The sequence below is a fragment of the Callithrix jacchus genome, chromosome 6, assembly GCF_049354715.1.
Source record: "Callithrix jacchus isolate 240 chromosome 6, calJac240_pri, whole genome shotgun sequence".
Lineage (NCBI taxonomy): Eukaryota > Metazoa > Chordata > Mammalia > Primates > Cebidae > Callithrix > Callithrix jacchus.
This window is the reverse complement of record NC_133507.1, coordinates 10547832-10564663: the sequence shown is the minus strand read 5'-3', so window position 1 is coordinate 10564663 and position 16832 is coordinate 10547832. Positions and strand designations below refer to the sequence as shown.

The following is a 16832-nucleotide window of genomic DNA, read 5'->3' as shown; positions in this document are numbered from 1 at the left end:
AACAGGCTTTGTGTGAGCAACATGGCTGTTTATTCAGCCAGGTGACGGTGGCGGGAGGGAGGGGGGCTGAGTCTGAAAAGAGAGTCTGGGAGGGTGGTGGGATAGGAATTGGATTTATAGGTTTGGGGTAGGTAGAAGTTACAATTCAGGACGGTTTTTGCAAGCTGGGAGGGGGACATAGGGTCTGGAGTTACAAGGTTGATGAAGGTCGGTTATAAAGTCCAATTGCCTTTTCAGTTGAGGCAGGAATAAGGAACAATAGAAGAATATCTCACATTAATTAGGCCCTGCAGGGGTTGATCATTCCCCTTTCTGCAGTCTTTCAGTTACTTCAGACTTTCTAGTTCCAGGCACTCATCTGGAGTGTATGTGCAGGTCACAGAAATTACCACGGCATAGTCCATAATACAGTCAGCCAGCCTAAAAGAACTTACACAGTCCAGTTCCCTTAATGACAGCTAAGGAAGCTAAGGTCCAGAGAGTTAGCCTCTGAGTGAGTTGGCCAAGAACACGCCAAAGGTTAATCACCAAACCAGAACTTGAACCCGGACTTTCTATATTTTAAAACATTGCAATTTAGCAACTACATATTTTACTCATTCAGTGCTTACCAAAAGCAAGAACTGGACTAGGCAGCATGGAGATTCCAGGAAAAATCACGGTCCCTGACCACAAGGTCACAGGCAAGGGGTGGAATGGGATATACAGAATGAGACTACCCAGTAGAATGGAGCACACTTCATCAGAAAGTTACAGCTGAAGACCCTTGACAGTTCAAAGGCAGACCTGATTCCACTGGCACCCTCACGGGAGGCTTTGTGGAGGTGGTAACATTTGAATTGGGCCTTGAAGTATGGATAGACTGAGGCAGATGGGGATGAACGGGGTGGGGCTAGGCTGAGAGTCCATGATTCGACCTTGATATCTCCAAATCTAAGTCTGTGAGCGTCCACTCTGGTGGTATTAATTAAGAGCTCCAGCTCTGAGTTACCCTTTTGGCTGCTGATGACTCAACTTTGGGGCTCTCTGGAAGGAGGACCTTGATAGCTTTGGTAAGAGCTTCAGATGATGCTGACACTTTGTGATGAAGACTTTGAAACCAGCGTCCTGATCATAGCTATTGATGTCATCCAGATAATCCCCCAGTACAGTGGAAAACCAATTTTAGGTAGTTCGTGATTCCATGTCTGTTTCAGAAAATCATCCTTGCCTGTTTACCTGCTTTCGAGTTGATGTAGGAAGTTACTACCGGGGAGGTGGTAAGAGGTTACAAAGGGTGGGCTTGAGCTGACGGCACCATTTCCCCAACCACAGGCCAGAAGCTTTCAGGAAGGCGGGAGTGGAGGGGTGGCCAGTGGAGGTCCATTACAGAATGTGATCAATCGGGCTCATTATCCAACATATTTAGAAAACCCACAGGTGGGCCTAGCACAATGGCTCACGCTTGTAATCCCAGTACCTCGGAAGGCAGAAGTGGGAGGATCACCTGAGGTCGGGAGTTCCAGACCAGGCTGGCTAAGATGGTGAAACCCCATCTCTACTAATAATACAAAAATGAGCTGGGCGTGGTGGCAGGTGCCTGTAATCCCAGCTACTTAGGAGGCTGAGGCAAGAGAATTGCTTGAACCTGGTAGGTGGAGGTTGTAGTGAGCCAAGATTGTGCCACTGTACTCCAGGCTCCATTGGGTGACAGAGTGAGACTGTCTTAAAAAAAAAACAAAAACCCACAGGTATCGATGAATGCCTTCAATGTAACTGATTAATGTGTAGATGGCATCATTTGGATGAAAAGTTTTGAAACTATAAAGCAATATTCATTAGTGAGTCATGATATCAAATTTGTAGCACCAATCCAGCATGAAAGAGAAGATTAAAATATTGGAGGGATAAGTAATGCTTTGTAGAACTTTTGTTTCAGTTACTTGCATGTGTGTGCAATGAAAAATATATTTCTTTTTGATGCAGCCATAGACAAAACAGTTTATCTATTGTATTTTGTTTTTTTTCTTAAGTATTTTGTTTTTGAAAACAGGGTCTTGCTCCTCACCCAGGCTGGAGTGCAATGGTGATCACAGCTCACTGTATCTTCAGACTCCCGGGCTCAAGCAATCCTCCTGCCTCAGCCTTCTGAGTAGCTGGGACTACAGGTAGACCACCATGCCCAGCCAGGTTTCTTTATGTTTAGTAGAGATAAGGCCTCACTATGTTGCCCAGGCTGGTCTTGAACTCTTGGATTCAAGTGATCCTTCTGCTTCAGCCTCCCAAAATATTTCAAGGTACTTTAGAAACATAAAACTAACATTTCAAATGATACTGTAGATAGTACTTCTTGGGATAAATGTGTCTTTTTTTTTTTTTTTTTTTTTGAGACAGAGTCTTGCTCTGTCACCCAGTCTGGAATGCAGGGGCACCATCTCGGCTTACTGCAACCTCCGTCTTGCGGGTCCAAGAGATTCTCCTGTCTGTTTCCCAAGTAGCTGAGATTACAGGTGCACACCACCATGCCCGGCTAATTTTTGTATCTAATAGAGATGGGGTTTCACCACATTGGCCAGGCTGGTCTCAAACTCCTGACTTCAGGCGATCTGCCCACCTCAGCCTCCCAAAGTGCTGGGATTACAGGCATGAGCCACTGCATCCAGCCAGGATAAATGTCTCTTTAAAAAACTCAACTTTATTGCAACACACTTCACATATAATAAAATTTACTAATTTTAAGTGTGCAGCTTAAGGAACTTTCACAGATACATAGAGTTGTGTTACCACCACCAAAGTCAAGATGTGGAAGAGCTCTTCTACCAAGAAGATTCCTGTTTCCTTCTCAGTCAGTCTCCTTCCACCACCCAGCCTGTCATGTACAGCAAGGGGTCAAGGTAACCAGGCCACAAGCACAAGGAGGGGTAAGTTGATCAATACGTATTGAGGATCCATAGCATGTAGGGCCTTGGAGGTCAGAGGATGACCAGGACTTCGGGTTTACTCTAAATGAAATGGGGAGGCATGGGAAGGTTTTAAGCAAAGGAGTAACCTGACTTAGGTTTTGAAAAGACTATGGAGAAACTACTTTATATATACACAAGGGTTGAACAATAAGAAACTATACTATAGGTATAGGTAAGAGAGCCAGACTTCTCACTGCTGGGGAAAGAAGTTACAAATGTGAAATAAGGGAAGGCAGGCTACCATGATCTTTTTGGATGGGAGTTAGAGGCATCAGTAGGCACTTGTGTGTGGAGCGCCAGCTAGATACAGAGAAATAAATATAGACATGCCTGTAGGCATGGGTTACATGTGTGTGCATGAGTGTATGTATGTGTGTGTGTGGCCATCTTAATCTTAAATCTTCTAATCCATGAACACAGCCTGTCTTTCCATCAATTTAGGTCTCTTTAAAAATGAATTTCAAGAATGTTTGGTCATTTTCAGGGTGCGAGTCTTGTATTTATTTGGTTAAATTTATTCCTAAGTAATTTTTTATGTCATTATGAATGTAACTTCTTTTTTTGTTTGTTTTTGTTTTTTGAGATGGAGTCTGGCTCTGTTGCCCAGGCTGGAGTGCACTGGCGTAATCTCAGCTCACTGCAACCTCCATCTCCTGGGTTCCAGTGGTTCTGCTGCCTCAGCCTCCCTAGTAGCTGGGATTACAGGCACCTGCCACCAGCCCCAGCTAATTTTTGGCTTTTTTTTTTTTTTTTTTTTTGGATTTTTAGAGGAGATGGGTTTCACCAGGTTGGCCAGCTGGTTTCAAACTCCTGACCTCAAATGATCTGCCCACCTCAGCCTCCCAAAGTTCTGGGATTACAGCCATGAGCCACTACACCTAGCCATGAATGGAACTTCTAAATTAAAGTTCCATTTACACAAAAAGAAAAAAAAATTAAATGAACTTTAGCTTAATGTTTGGAGGGTTCATTGCTAATGGGTAGGGGAGTACTGACAGTTCCTGGCATGCTGTGGAGGTGTGATTACTCAGACTTTCACCCTTAATGAACTGGGACAAGGTACAGCAGAAGTGGAGGCAGGTGAAAGGGGTAAAATCCCCTGGGCTCTTGAGAGGTTTGGAGGAAACAGTAACTAGAAGGACTGTGGAATCAAGTGACTTTTGCTAAGTGCCACTAACTCATTAAGAGAGAAAATGTCAGTCTCAGATCTGTTGCTCAGCAATTTACCGCCAAGTGTGAGAGTCACAGGGCCTACTTGGCGCACTTAAAGAGACCCTCACCCCCTGCAGGCAGAAGGCAGAGAGAATGGAAGAGCAGGCACAGCTTCTAATTTTAAGAGAGGCTGAGTGTTCATTCTAGGCAAGTCTCTTATGTCAAAGCCGGGGGTCTGATGGGAAAGGAGTGGGACCGTGAGACTTAGGATGTGGGTATTTGGGAATTGCAAGTAAGAACCATGGATTTCCAGATTCCCCTGCAGAAGTGGCCCACCCCACTTTCAGGAATATAGACCCCCACCCCCACTGCCAACGTCTCCCGAAAGACTACACAGGGGCTACAAATGAGACAGGTGCCTTATAAGGCAATGCTTTCCCTTAGATACAGATCTGGTGGCCAGGAGAGAAGTGGGTCCACCACCACCTCCCTGCTGGCCATCAGATCTGTATCTAAGGTCAAACCTCAGCAATCCCAGCTAGGAAGTGCTGGGCCAGCTCAGGAAGGAGGGGAGTTACATAGCAAAGGAGCTAGAGGACCTGGTTCATGCATGCCAGCTGGGACTGAAGCAGAAAGCCTGGGAATGGGAGGATAGGTGGTCTGTAAGGTGCTAGGTCAAGGTGGGCTTGTGGGTCAAGGCCATATGGCTGGGTATGGGAGAGTGTTGGTGTGGGGGCACTGTCCTGTGACAGGGATTCACTCCCTGGAAAGGGGGTTGGGCAGCTGCTGGGAAAGGGATGGCACACGTTAAATGAATGAAGTAGAGATGCCAGGACTGACAACAGGGGCAGGAAGGAGCAAAGATCAGAGAAGTGGGCATAAGACAAGAAAACCCACCAGGCTAGCTACGTTCCTTGGGAGGCCCGGAGGACTCTCCATCTATCAAAGTGGTAAGGAAGGAACTGGTGAGGGGCACCCCCCCCATTCAGAAACTGAGTGGTGCCTGTCCTCTGGCGGGGAGAGACTGATGGGAGAGAGGCTGTTACAGAGTCGGCCTCTCTGGTGGGAATGATAAGATGCAGCAGTGGTTCTCAAACCAGCACGCATTCAGATCCACTGGAGGACTTGTCAGAACACACAGGGCTCCATCTGCAGGTCTGGGCTGGGGCTAGAGAGTGTACATATCTGAAAAGTTCCCAGGTGATGCTGCTGTTGCTCATCCAGGTACTAGACTTTGAGAGCCACTGGCTACGGGCCTAGCAGAGGGCGAGGGCAGCCCGTAAGTATCAGAAAAAAGGTGAGTATAATTACGGTGATGAGCTGCAAAGTTGGGATGGGCATGGGGGTGGGGAGTGAACTCAGGGTTCTACAGACTCAGGGATCTGAGGGATCTGTGACTCAGAATATGGTGATCCTAGGGGAAAGATAGATGGGCCACCGGCAGAAATACCCCTAAGTACATATATAAACAAAAACACGTCTATGCAAAGTCATGATCCAGTTTTCCCCGTGGAAAGTCATTGTCCAGTTTCTGACCCTGAGTCACCAGAAACAATGGGCTGAAAGGACGACACGACAACCTCGATGGCAAGTGAGAGCCTTGGTCCTTCCCCAGAGCGACTGCAGCCAGTTAGAAAGTGAGCACTCATTTCTTTTCAGAATGGTTGTGTTCCTACTGTGGCGTCCAAATTGATGCTGATACCTATGGACCCATAGCATCACCATGGCCCCCCGTTAGAGCAGGGACAAATGGGGATCATGTCATCAACAGAGCCCTGGCTCAAGACACAGCAGGGTCAGAATAGCGGTCTAGGCTGCAGCCACACATCCGAGCATCACTGGAATGTTATATTGTATTTGAAGCCATGAGATTGGATTGGAGCAGCCACAGGTGGACAGAGAAGAGGTGAGTGGCTGAATGACTGGTGGGTGGCAATTAGGGGAGGAGCAGGCACTTGTCACAGCATTAAGGAAGGGAACATCCTCCCCAAGCTCTCTGGCCTCCCCAGACCCCAGGTTCTATGAGGAAATCGGCTATGTCTTTCTCCTTTCTATGTTCCCAGGGCCCAGCCCAGCACCAGGCACATAGAGGGGATTAATAAACTAGCTTTCAAGTTACCTTATCATGAACACCACCAACAAACGCCAAGGAAAATGTGCTTCTAGGGGCAGGGAGAGCAAATATGCTGCTCTTTGAAGGCAAATGCTTCTGTTTTTAGTTCTTATGTGGAAGTGAGAAGTCTTGTGTCTGTTGGGAAGATTAATCAGGGGATGTTTCATTGCCACTTGGGTCCCTTCCCAAGTTCATTTGTAATGAGTAGGACATGACTTTCCAAATTAAGAGAGAGAAGTTGTGCAGCTTAAATTACTGCACATTTTCTTGATATGACAAATGCTATTTTTGCACCTTTTGAAAAGGCAGCCTATACTCCAACAGATACCTGCTGTGACCCTATGAAACAGTAACAAGCAAATGATCTGCCCACCCAAAATAGCCAGAAGAGCTGTGACAGAGTGGGGATGCTGTGGGCTCTGAGCAAGAGCGGCTGGATTCAGATTTTGGAGTGAGGTGGGGCATGAAGACGCTGTGTCCTGAGGCCTTTACTTCTCATCTTATTCCTTGTAGCAATCCCATAAGGGAGGGGTTGTCCTCACGTTACAGATGAGGAAACTGAGTCTGGAGGCTCAAGGACTAGCTTGTCCCTGTCCTACTGCTCCCTAGACCCAGCTGGCTGCCGGCCCTGCCGAGCTGCCATCATCTGCATCCATGCCCTGACTCTTCAGTATCTCTCCCTGGCCTTCCGGAGACAGACCCCTGGCCAGTGGCCTCCATGTGATTTGGGGCTCCGGGACTTCTCGCGTGAAGATGACTGACATTTGCTGAGTGCAGAGTGCTAAGTCTTGTGCAATACGCTTCACATAGCACAACAGGCAGTACAGCAAAGTGGGTAAGGTAAGGGTTCAAATCCTGGTTCCACCACTTTCTTTTTTCTTTGAGACTGAGTGCTCTTGTCACCCAGGCTGGAGTGCAATGGCACAATCTCAGCTGGCTGCAACCTTCACCTCCCAGGTTCAAGCAATTCTCCTGCCTCAGCCTCCCGAGTAGCTGGGATTACAGGCGCCCACCACCACGGCCAGCTAATTTTTGTGTTTTTAGTAAAGACGGCGTTTCACCATGTTGGCCAGGCTGGTCTCGAACTCCTGACCTCAGGTGATCCGCCTGTCTTGGCCTCCTAAAGTGCTGGAATTACAGGTATGAGCCACCATGCCTGGCCAGTTCCACCACTTGCATGGGCTCAGGCAAGCTACCACTCTGTGGTTCAGCTTCCACATCGTTCACCTGGAGCTGATGGTACCTGCTGCACAGACTGCTGTGCTGATTGTAAGTTCATCCACATGAAGAGCTCAGAACAGTCCTAATGCAGCAGGACTATACAAGGACTAACTCTGATGGTGGGAGCCAGGTTTCCTTGTGGTCCCAGCCTAGCAGCATCTTCCTCACCTGGGAATGGACTAACGCTTGGCCCACCCCAGGCTACTGACTCAAACTCTGTGCATGGGACTGAGGGACCTGCGTTTTAACAAGCTCTCCAGTGAGGGGATGCAAGCGAAAGCTTAGTCCTTCTAACACTGCTGTAAGAAGGTGCTTTTTTGTTCTCATTATTACTATTACGTGGATAAAATGGGCTTGGAGGGGTGGTCATGGCCAAGGTAATGCGGGTACTAAGGGCCAAGATGCAAAGTGGGTCAGTCCACTCTATACCACTGTGCCCGGCCCAGCCCTTTCTGCCAGCCCCATGCATTTCCCTTTCCCACTAGCTTCGTTTCCTTCTTGGCCAAGCCTGTTGGGGCAAGTGTGCCTCTCAGTCCACAAACTTAGGTAGGCAGAAAATAGCCACGGGGTGACGAAAACTCAATTCCCATCCATTGTCCAGGTGCAGTGGCTCACACCTGTAATCCCAGCACTTTGGGAGGCTGAGGCAGGTGGATCATGAGGTCAGGAGTTCAAGACCAGACCGGCCAACATGATGAAACCCCGTCTCTAATAAAAAATACAAAAATTAGCTGGGCATGGTGGCTCATGCCTGTAATCCCAGCAACTTGGGAGGCTGAGGTAGGAGAATTGCTTGAACCAGGACCCGGGAGATGGAGGTTGCAGTGAGCCGAGAATGCGCCATTGCACTCCAGCCTGGGTAACAAGAGCGAAACTCCGTCTCAAAAAAAAAAAAAAAAAAAAAAAAATTCCCATCCATTAAAGGGGTTAGAGATCTGACCCCTTCCCCTGGATTGCGCCAGACTGTTGAGGACTTACGCAGTGGTAAAGCACCAGGGCTGAGGTCTACCTGGTCCTCACACCACCTATCTGCTGGCATCCAGCCTTCCAACAGAGCCCCAGGTCTTCATCCCTACACACAGAGGCTGGTACAGTCAGCCACTTCGGATAATTAAGCGGCTTGGTCACTGCACAAACATATCAGGATGGGGTAATCGGTGGGACTGAAATCCCACCTGAGCTGTCTTTGCTGAGCTATGGATATAGGTGCAGGGCAGCCTCCACCCTGAGGCAGGGCGTCTCTTCCACAGCACCAAGGAACCATCCACGGACCAGGTCATGCATCCATGAGCTCATTCATCTTCCCAGAAAGGGTGCCTTTCCTAATTTGCACAAAGGAAGCTTAGAGATGGATGTGGCCCTCCTGGCATGGACCCATGCTGGTGGAGAGGCTCCCACAGGTCTCTGGTCCTCTGCCACTTCCAGGTGATGCTCAGGCTCCTGGCTTCACTCAGGCTTGGGGTGATGGGGTGCGGGGGAGGGAACCACGGAAGGCTACCCTGGGCATGAGGTGGCCTTTCCTCTCAGGCCCACAACCTACCCAAGGCTGCCCCTGGGAAGTAGGGAACGAGGGGCCCGTACTTGCAAAAATACAATATAACTGGGGGTTTGCTGTCGCCTGGGGCTCTGGCCAGGAAAGGGACCCAGTGACTGTGCTTCCATTCCACTCCATCGCCCCTCCTTCAGTATTTTCTTGCCTCTGGGGAAACCCAACGCTCCTCAGCCTTGTTTCAGGAGTTTCTTCCCAACTTTTGTCCAGCTAGAAGTCCTCCCCAAGTTCCTAAAATCTTGGATTTTGGAGACCACAGTCAGACCTTTTCTCTTCATCTCAGACACAGCCCTCCCCACAGGCAGTGAGCAGAAGGAATGAGCTAGGTGGCAGGAGAGGGAAGGGGAGATCTATGAGTCCCCCCACCCCACAATGATTGAACGTGCCTGGGAGTCCGGGGGAGCGCAGGCCACACTGTGCCAGGTCCTCCGAGTAGGGAAAGACTCGTTATTCCCGCTTCCCCAGCCTGGAGCTGGGGCTGATGGAAAAGGTTGCAGCCTCTGAAGCGCACAGCCTCCTGCTTCTTGAACTTTGGTAAAATTCTGGCTGTGCGGGCCCGCGCTGCTTCCCATCCACCGCGCCACTCACGCGGAGGTTCAGGGGGTCCCTCACCCGAGGTGGCCCCAGAGCCGCCCCTCTGGTCTCCATCCTGGAGCAACGCCCTCCCGCCCTCCTTTGGCGGCGCTGTCCCAGAGGCCCGGCATTTTCACCTCTTACCTCGAGCTTCCCATGGTGCATCTACCGACCGCAGGAAGGGGGCGCACATGTCACTCTCTCCTCTCCAATTCGGCTACAACTCGAGTTCGATCTTCACTGCAAACGACACCATCTGGTTGCTGGTCCCTAAGGTGTTCAGCCTGCGGAAGGGAGCTGCGGTTAAAAAAATAAAAGTACACGATACCGGGTCCGGAGCAATTTGTTTTGTATTATGTCAATTCTAGAAAAAAAATTACAGGTCATTGTTTTTCATTCAAAGTAAACACTGCTCTACTGGCAGGACGCAGTGGCTCATGCCTGTAATCCCAGCACTTTGGGAGGCCAAGGTGGGCGGATCATCTCAGGTCAGGAGTTCCAGACCAGCCTGCCAACATAGTAAAACCCTGTCACTACTAAATATACAAAATTAGCGGGGTGCGGTGGCCTGCGCCTGTAATCCCAGCTACTGGGGAAGCTAAGCCAGGAGGATTGCTTGAAACCAAGAGATTGTAGTGAGCGAAGGTTGCACCACTGCACTCCAGCCTGGGCAGCAGAGTTAGACTCCATGTAAAAAAAAAAATTGTTTTATTGAATCCCATTTTCTATCTGCCTATCTATCTATCTGGATATCACCCATAGATACATATATTTTCCATATATATTATTTCATATATATATATATTCTTTCAGCTTAGATTACCCACTCTATTGAATAGAAGAATGTCACTAAGAAGTGAAGACTGCAAGACTCTTATTTTTGCCATTAAGCTATTAATAGAAATGAGTAATTGTAAACATGTGAGCAACATGGCTTTCAAATTTTTTATTACAAAAAATAATAAAGTATACACTACTCCTCATAAATTCCACATAGCGGATTGGTTTTGGCGGAATAGTTTTACCGATTTTTGCAGAACGCTGGTGTTCCTAGTGAATTTATGGTTGCTGTTGACAAATGAATGCAGCACCATGAATATTGCTTGATATTTTTGTTTACCTTAGCAAGAAAGACAAAGGTGAAATAACGGAGAAACTTCATTTATTCCTAATCATGATGTAACTTCTTTTAAAATTTTTTTGTATTTTAAAATTTTGTTGGGACCGGATCTCACTCTCTTACCCAGGCTGGAGTGCGACGGCTCCATCACAGCTCACCAAAGCCTCGACTTCCTCAGGTCAAGCCATCCTCCCAGTTCAGCCTCCCGAGTAGCTGGGACTATAGGTGCATGCCACCCACGCCCAGTTGATTTTTGTATTTTTTTTTTTTTGTAGAGAGGGGGTTTTGCCATGTTGTTCAGGCTGATCTCGAACTCCTGAGCTCCAGTGCTCTGCATGCCTTGGCCTCCCAAAGTGTTGGGATTACGAGTGTAAGCCGCCATGCCTAGCCACGAAGCAACTTCTTTCCTGATCCGGATACAGGTTTTGAGACACTGGAAAAACATTTCCTCGAATTTCTGTGCTATTCACAATTCAATAGCTATAGAAGCAACACACTACTAAATTTAATCTGCACTGGTAACATACTCTCCACTGCTTTTAAAGGCTAGACAATCAACAAAACAACAAATCCACAAAAACAAGTCATTGACTGATTTTTTTGTTGTAAATACTCAAGCAACCAACACCATGTCAGTGAATATGGAGTAGGGTAGTACACATGAAATGGCATTTCCATGGTGCAGGCACACTAGTCATTCATAACTTCAAGAACAGATCATGGGAAAATGCAGTGAAATAATAAGGAAGTGATACGTTTTGAATATTTGTTTGTTCTTTTTGTATAATTAACTGTAAGCTTCTATAATTAGTTTTTAATAATGGCTGTGTTTAACAGGTGGTCCACAAAATCCTTGAAATGTAACAGTTGGCACTCACAGACCTGTGGGAGCCAACCACAGCACACCACTGCCAGGCTCCCGTGACTCCCGGCTTCTCCAGTGGGGGGCACTGGCAAGAGAATGGAGGCTGGGAGGAGGAAGAACTGGGTTTTTATCCTCCTGCTCCCTCCTGGGATCCATTCTGCTCCTCAGGGGGCTCTTTTCCAGCACTCTAGGCTTCTCCAGGCTCAGCCAACACCCTAGGATGCTAACAGCTTCTTGGCTTCTCGCTCCTCCTGGTCCTTGGTGCTTCCTCATCCCATCCACCCCCATCCCATCAATCATTCCCTTCCCTTTGAGTTTGCCTCTGCTTCCTGGCCAGACCCTGCCTGCTCAAGCCTGCTCCTGTGGTCACAGCTTCTAATACCACTAGTCACATCACCCCTCTGACCTTCAGTATTGTGAGGATTCAGTGTGAAGCAGCAGGATATTAACCGGAAAGAGTAGCTGGGGGTACATCCCCAACCCCTACCCCCTTCCTCCTGGCCCTGCTAGTTCCTGATCCCCTATAACTCTTTCCCTACCTGGGCAGCTGTACCCTGAAACAGTCAATTCCTCGGGACAGGATTTATAGCAAAAATGGGGGAAAGGTTTTGAGTTTCCAAGTCCAAGGCCCTGAAGGGCACTGGGCAAAGAAAAACTAATGAGTCAGTGCAAAATGTCCTGCTGGGACCCACTGGTTCCTAAGAAGTCTCTCCTACCCTGCAGAGCTGTCCCCTATCCAGCCAGAAGATGTGGGACAGCAGAACCCCTATTAGCTTGGGGAGTCAAAAAGCTGAGAATAAACAGCTGTAGCAGAGTCCAGGCAACTGTGAGAGCTGTCCCCCTGCACCCCAATGTTCCAGAGTGGCCCAGGACTGGTGGGGCCTCCACATAGGTTTGGGTAATGACACCACAGCAGCTCTGTCGTTTGACAAGCAAAGGCCAGGTGTCGGTGTGCACCTGGGCGAATGGGAGGACAGACATGATGGGGTGATGGGGGAGTCCAAAACCCCCTGTCTCACAGCAAGGTGAAGAAACCCAAGCACTGAATAAACCCACTCTCCACCTCCACTTAGTCTTAGCAGAAAAGGACAGGGAATTATTAATTGAAAGATATTAATTCTACCACCTATAGAATGGGATCTCCAACATAAGGTCTCTAGAAAAAGAAACAACCACTTTCTGTGTTGCTTGTGACTGGAGACTCGTGCCTGTGACAAAAAGAGCACTGGAAGCTTTCTCAAAGGCCCTGGACCAGCTTGCTGAGCAGCCCACCTTCCCATGCCATCTGTAAAATACACTAACCGCTAGCCCTGCCACGAGGATCCCTCTGGCCAGTGGATGACCATCCAGGCCTCCCCTGTGCACCTGTGTCGCCACCAGTCCAGGAGCACCCCAATCAAGGGCCAGCTGGTTTGTCCCCGTGAGCCTTAATGACACTTATACTGAGAATTGTCATGCCTAAATAACTGCCACGAAAATGAACACAATGCAAGTGTACAAAAAAGAGCTGTGGTTTCTATGGAGATTAAACTGATACTTTCTTAGGGAAACGGTATTGGAACGAAACAGCTGTCACATTAGGGCTGTGCTTGGGACATTTGTAAAAGTTTGTGGAGATGTTACATGTCTAGAAAGCTCTGTACTTGGAGCACTTCACCGTCTAAGTTTTCACTGTAAATGAAAGAAATTCATATTGGAAAATGGAATGTACTGTGAGGGTAGTTTGTATAAGGACAACTAGAACTCCAGTCAACTGACATCAAGAGAAGTATTTTGCACATTAAAATACTGGCAAATGGATATATATTTATGTTTCAAGTTGAAAAGACTATTTAGTTTAGGCGTGGTGGCTCACGCCTGTAATCCAGCATTTTGGAAGGCCTAGATGGGCGGATCACCTGAGGTCGGGAGTTCGAGACCAGTCTGACCAACACGGAGAAACCCCATCTCTACTAAAAACACACACACAAAAAAAAAAAAAAAAATTAAGAAAGAAAAAGAAAAATTAGCGTGGCATGGAGGCACATGCCTGTAATCCCAGCTACTCGGGAGGCTGAGGCAGGAGAATCACTTAAACCAAGAAGGCAGAGGTTGCAGTGAGCCGAGATCATGCCATTGCACTCCAGCGTGGGCAACAAGAGTGAAATTCTGTCTCAAAAAAAAATTATTTCATGCATATGCATGTGCAATATATATATATATATATACATACATATGTGTATATATATGCATACACACACACACATACACACACATATGAGATGGGGTCTCACTCTGTCGCCCAGGCTGGAGTGGAGTGGGATGATCAGGCTCACTACAGCCTCGCATTCCTGGGTTCAAGTGATCCTTTTGCCTCAGCCTCCCAGGTAGCCCAGGTAGCACATGTGCCACCACCAGCTAGGCTAATTTTTTTTTTTTTTTTTTTGGTAGGGACAGGGTTTCTCTATGTTGCTCAGGCTGGTCCCGAACTCCTGGGCTTAAGCTATCCTCCCATCTCGGCCTCCCAAAGTGCTGGGATTATAGGCGTAAATCACTGGGCCTGGCCCGTATAATTAAAAAATATATATACACCCTCCCCTCCGCCCCCGCCAATCTCCAGGGCCTCGGATGAGAAGTCTCTGGTAAATGGCCATTACCTCAGCTACTCCATAGGCTTCTATTTCCATCCACGAACGCCAGGACTCTAGTACACTGCGGGCACGCGTGACGGGGCAGGAGCAGGGAGCCCTCTCCGACGTCCCTTCTCTGAGCCCAGCGGGGCAAGCCCGCGACCCGTCAGCTGTTCCCCGACTGCTCGCGCCAACTACCCGCCGCCGCCAGGGTGCGGAAGGGGGCGGTGTCCGGCCGCCGAGGCCAGGCCGGGCCGCGCTCTGATTGGCTGGAGGTCGCGGCCCGCGCCCAGTCCACCCACCCCGTCAGCTAAGTACCCGGGCTCGCCCGCTCCGGCTCCAGTCTGTGGGCTTCCCGGGCGGCGGCTGCGGGGCCGAAGCGTTGCGGCTGAGGGGACAAGACCAGGGCAGGAGGGGCCGGCCAGCCGCGAGACCCCGCACGCCTGGCAAGATGCTGTCCTGGCGGCTGCAGACGGGCCCCGAGAAGGCCGAGCTGCAGGAGCTCAACGCCCGGCTCTATGACTACGTGTGCCGGGTGCGGGAGCTGGAGCGCGAAAACCTGCTCCTGGAGGAGGAGCTGCGCGGCCGGCAAGGGCTACAGGGCCTGTGGGCCGAGGGGCAGGCCCGCTGCGCCGAGGAGGCGCGCAGCTTGAGGCAGCAGCTGGAAGAGCTGAGCGGGGCCACTGCGCTAGCTGAGGGCGAGCGGGACGCGCTGCGGCGCGAGCTGCGGGAGCTGCAGCGCCTGGATGCGGAGGAGCGCGCCGCCCGCGGCCGCCTGGACGCCGAGCTGGGCGCGCAGCGGCGCGAGCTGCAGGAGGCGCTGGGCGCGCGCGCCGCGCTCGAGGCGATGCTGGGCCGGCTGCTGGCGGAGCGCCGCGGCCTCGACGCGGCCCACGAACGCGACGTGCGGGAGTTGCGCGCGCGCGCCGCCAGCCTGACCATGCACTTTCGCGCCCGCGCCACCGGCCCCGCCGCGCCCCCACTGCGCCTGCGGGAGGTGCACGACAGCTACGCGCTGCTGGTTTCGGAGTCGTGGCGGGAGACAGTGCAGCTGTACGAGGACAAGGTGCGGGAGCTGGAGGAGGCGCTGCGGCGCGGCCAGGAGAGCCGGCTGCAGGCGGAGGAAGAGACGCGGCTGTGCGCGCAGGAGGTCGAGGCGCTGCGGCGCGAGGCGCTCGGATTGGAGCAGCTACGCGCGCGGCTGGAGGACGAGCTGCTGCGGATGCGCGAGGAGTACGGGCTGCAAGCGGAGGAGCGGCAGGTCGGTGCGCGGGGACGGCGCCCTGACCCCACACCCTCTGCCCCCGCCCCGGCACCCTGCCCTTGACAGGGTGAGGCAGCGGCCCCTTTACCAGGGCGCGGCGTCGCGGACCCGTAGGGCCCGCCTAGAAGGTGCCCGAATGTCCTGGGGACCTGGGCTCGGTCCGCTGGTCCATCGAGTCAGCGGGCGAGCGACGTGCGGCCGATCCCAGTGGATGACCCTGTCCCTTCCAGGGGTTAGGTGGCAGCTGCTTTAGCTCTTGATGCGCGTGACTGGGTGCATCCAGATAGTCGACCCTGTTAGCACTGCTTTCCTTCCGTTTCCCGAGTTTCGTAGCCCCAGATCTAAGAGTCAACCAAGAAACCTCTCTCACTTCCACAAGTGACGGCTCATAGTAAGTAGCCCGGTTGTCTGTAGTGCTCCTCAGGGGAAAACCCAAATTAACTTCCAAAACGGTTTTCATTTTGCCAATATGATTTCCCAGTTGGAAGCGGCAGTTGTGGCTCCCTGGGCTGCTGCCTTGTGTGATGTTGGGAGGGGCAGGAACCATAATGCAGAGAAGAGCTTAATCGGAAATGTTTTGATCACAGCACACGCTGACGTCAGATCTCTGCATAGTGTAAGAGTTGTGGGAAAGTGGGTCCCTTTGGCAGGATGTTATTACAAGTGCAGAGTGATATAAGCAGTTTCCATTTCAGAGAAGCACACCCTCTGACACCGGCAGGGTGACACCTGTGGCTGATGTCAGCTATGCCCAATCCAGTCCTAGCGTTTGGCCCCTGCCCTGCCCAGCCTCAGCCACAATTGGAAATATTCCCAAATCACACAATCAGTAGTTCTCAGGACAGCTGGAAATAACATCTGCACAATTTCACAAATATTTTAAGAGTATTGTTTGCAGCTGTGAGTTAAAGATTGAGACAGTGACTTCTTGAAATTAGAAGTGAGAGGTGGGGATTGTGGTATGGAATGACGGGGTGATGTGACAGGTGTCCACAGATGATCGGCAAATACCTGTTGATCTCCCTGGGTCCCCAGCACTGCGCTAGACCGTGGGTATTCCAAGAGCTAGAGGCTAGATGGGAAATCATAGAAAGAAATATGTACTAAATTGGGATTTAATCTTTTGAGTTGGTTTTGTTCGGCTTCTGCCTCCTAATTTTTCAAAGTGTTCTCCTGGGGCTTTCCCATAGCTAAATTAGGGACAGGGACTGACCCACCATGTGCCGATTTCCACTTGTGGGCACTTGTGTCCCTTCGCAATGACAGTGGCCAGGGGTCTGAGTTCCGAAGGTCCTGTGCCCCTCATTGAGTGAAAGTTAAAAAGTGCCTTAATGTGGCATTCATGGGGGTTTAAGCAGTGGTTATTGTGACTCTTCAAAAAGGAGTGTCAACCCAGCTTCCCAGGGGACCCCTTTGTAGGGAAC

General features: G+C 50.2%; 2 protein-coding genes across 3 annotated transcripts in view; one reads left to right on the top strand and one right to left on the bottom strand.

Moving 5' to 3' along the window:
- Positions 1 to 15030, bottom strand: part of IGF1R (insulin like growth factor 1 receptor) — a 495490-nt gene extending 480460 nt beyond the window's left edge. Inside the window, exons 1-2 of the mRNA XM_078375984.1 lie at positions 14172 to 15030; positions 9695 to 9834 (exon numbers count right to left, since the gene is read on the bottom strand). The gene's annotated coding sequence lies outside the window, so the exon portion shown is untranslated. The remainder of the gene's footprint in view (positions 1 to 9694; positions 9835 to 14171) is intronic.
- Positions 14486 to 16832, top strand: part of SYNM (synemin) — a 30876-nt gene continuing 28529 nt past the window's right edge. For both annotated transcript variants that reach the window (XM_008998315.5, XM_008998314.5), the window contains exon 1: positions 14486 to 15405. In XM_008998315.5, coding sequence (XP_008996563.1) covers positions 14596 to 15405 — 810 coding nt within the window. In that variant the 5' untranslated portion in view covers positions 14486 to 14595. The remainder of the gene's footprint in view (positions 15406 to 16832) is intronic.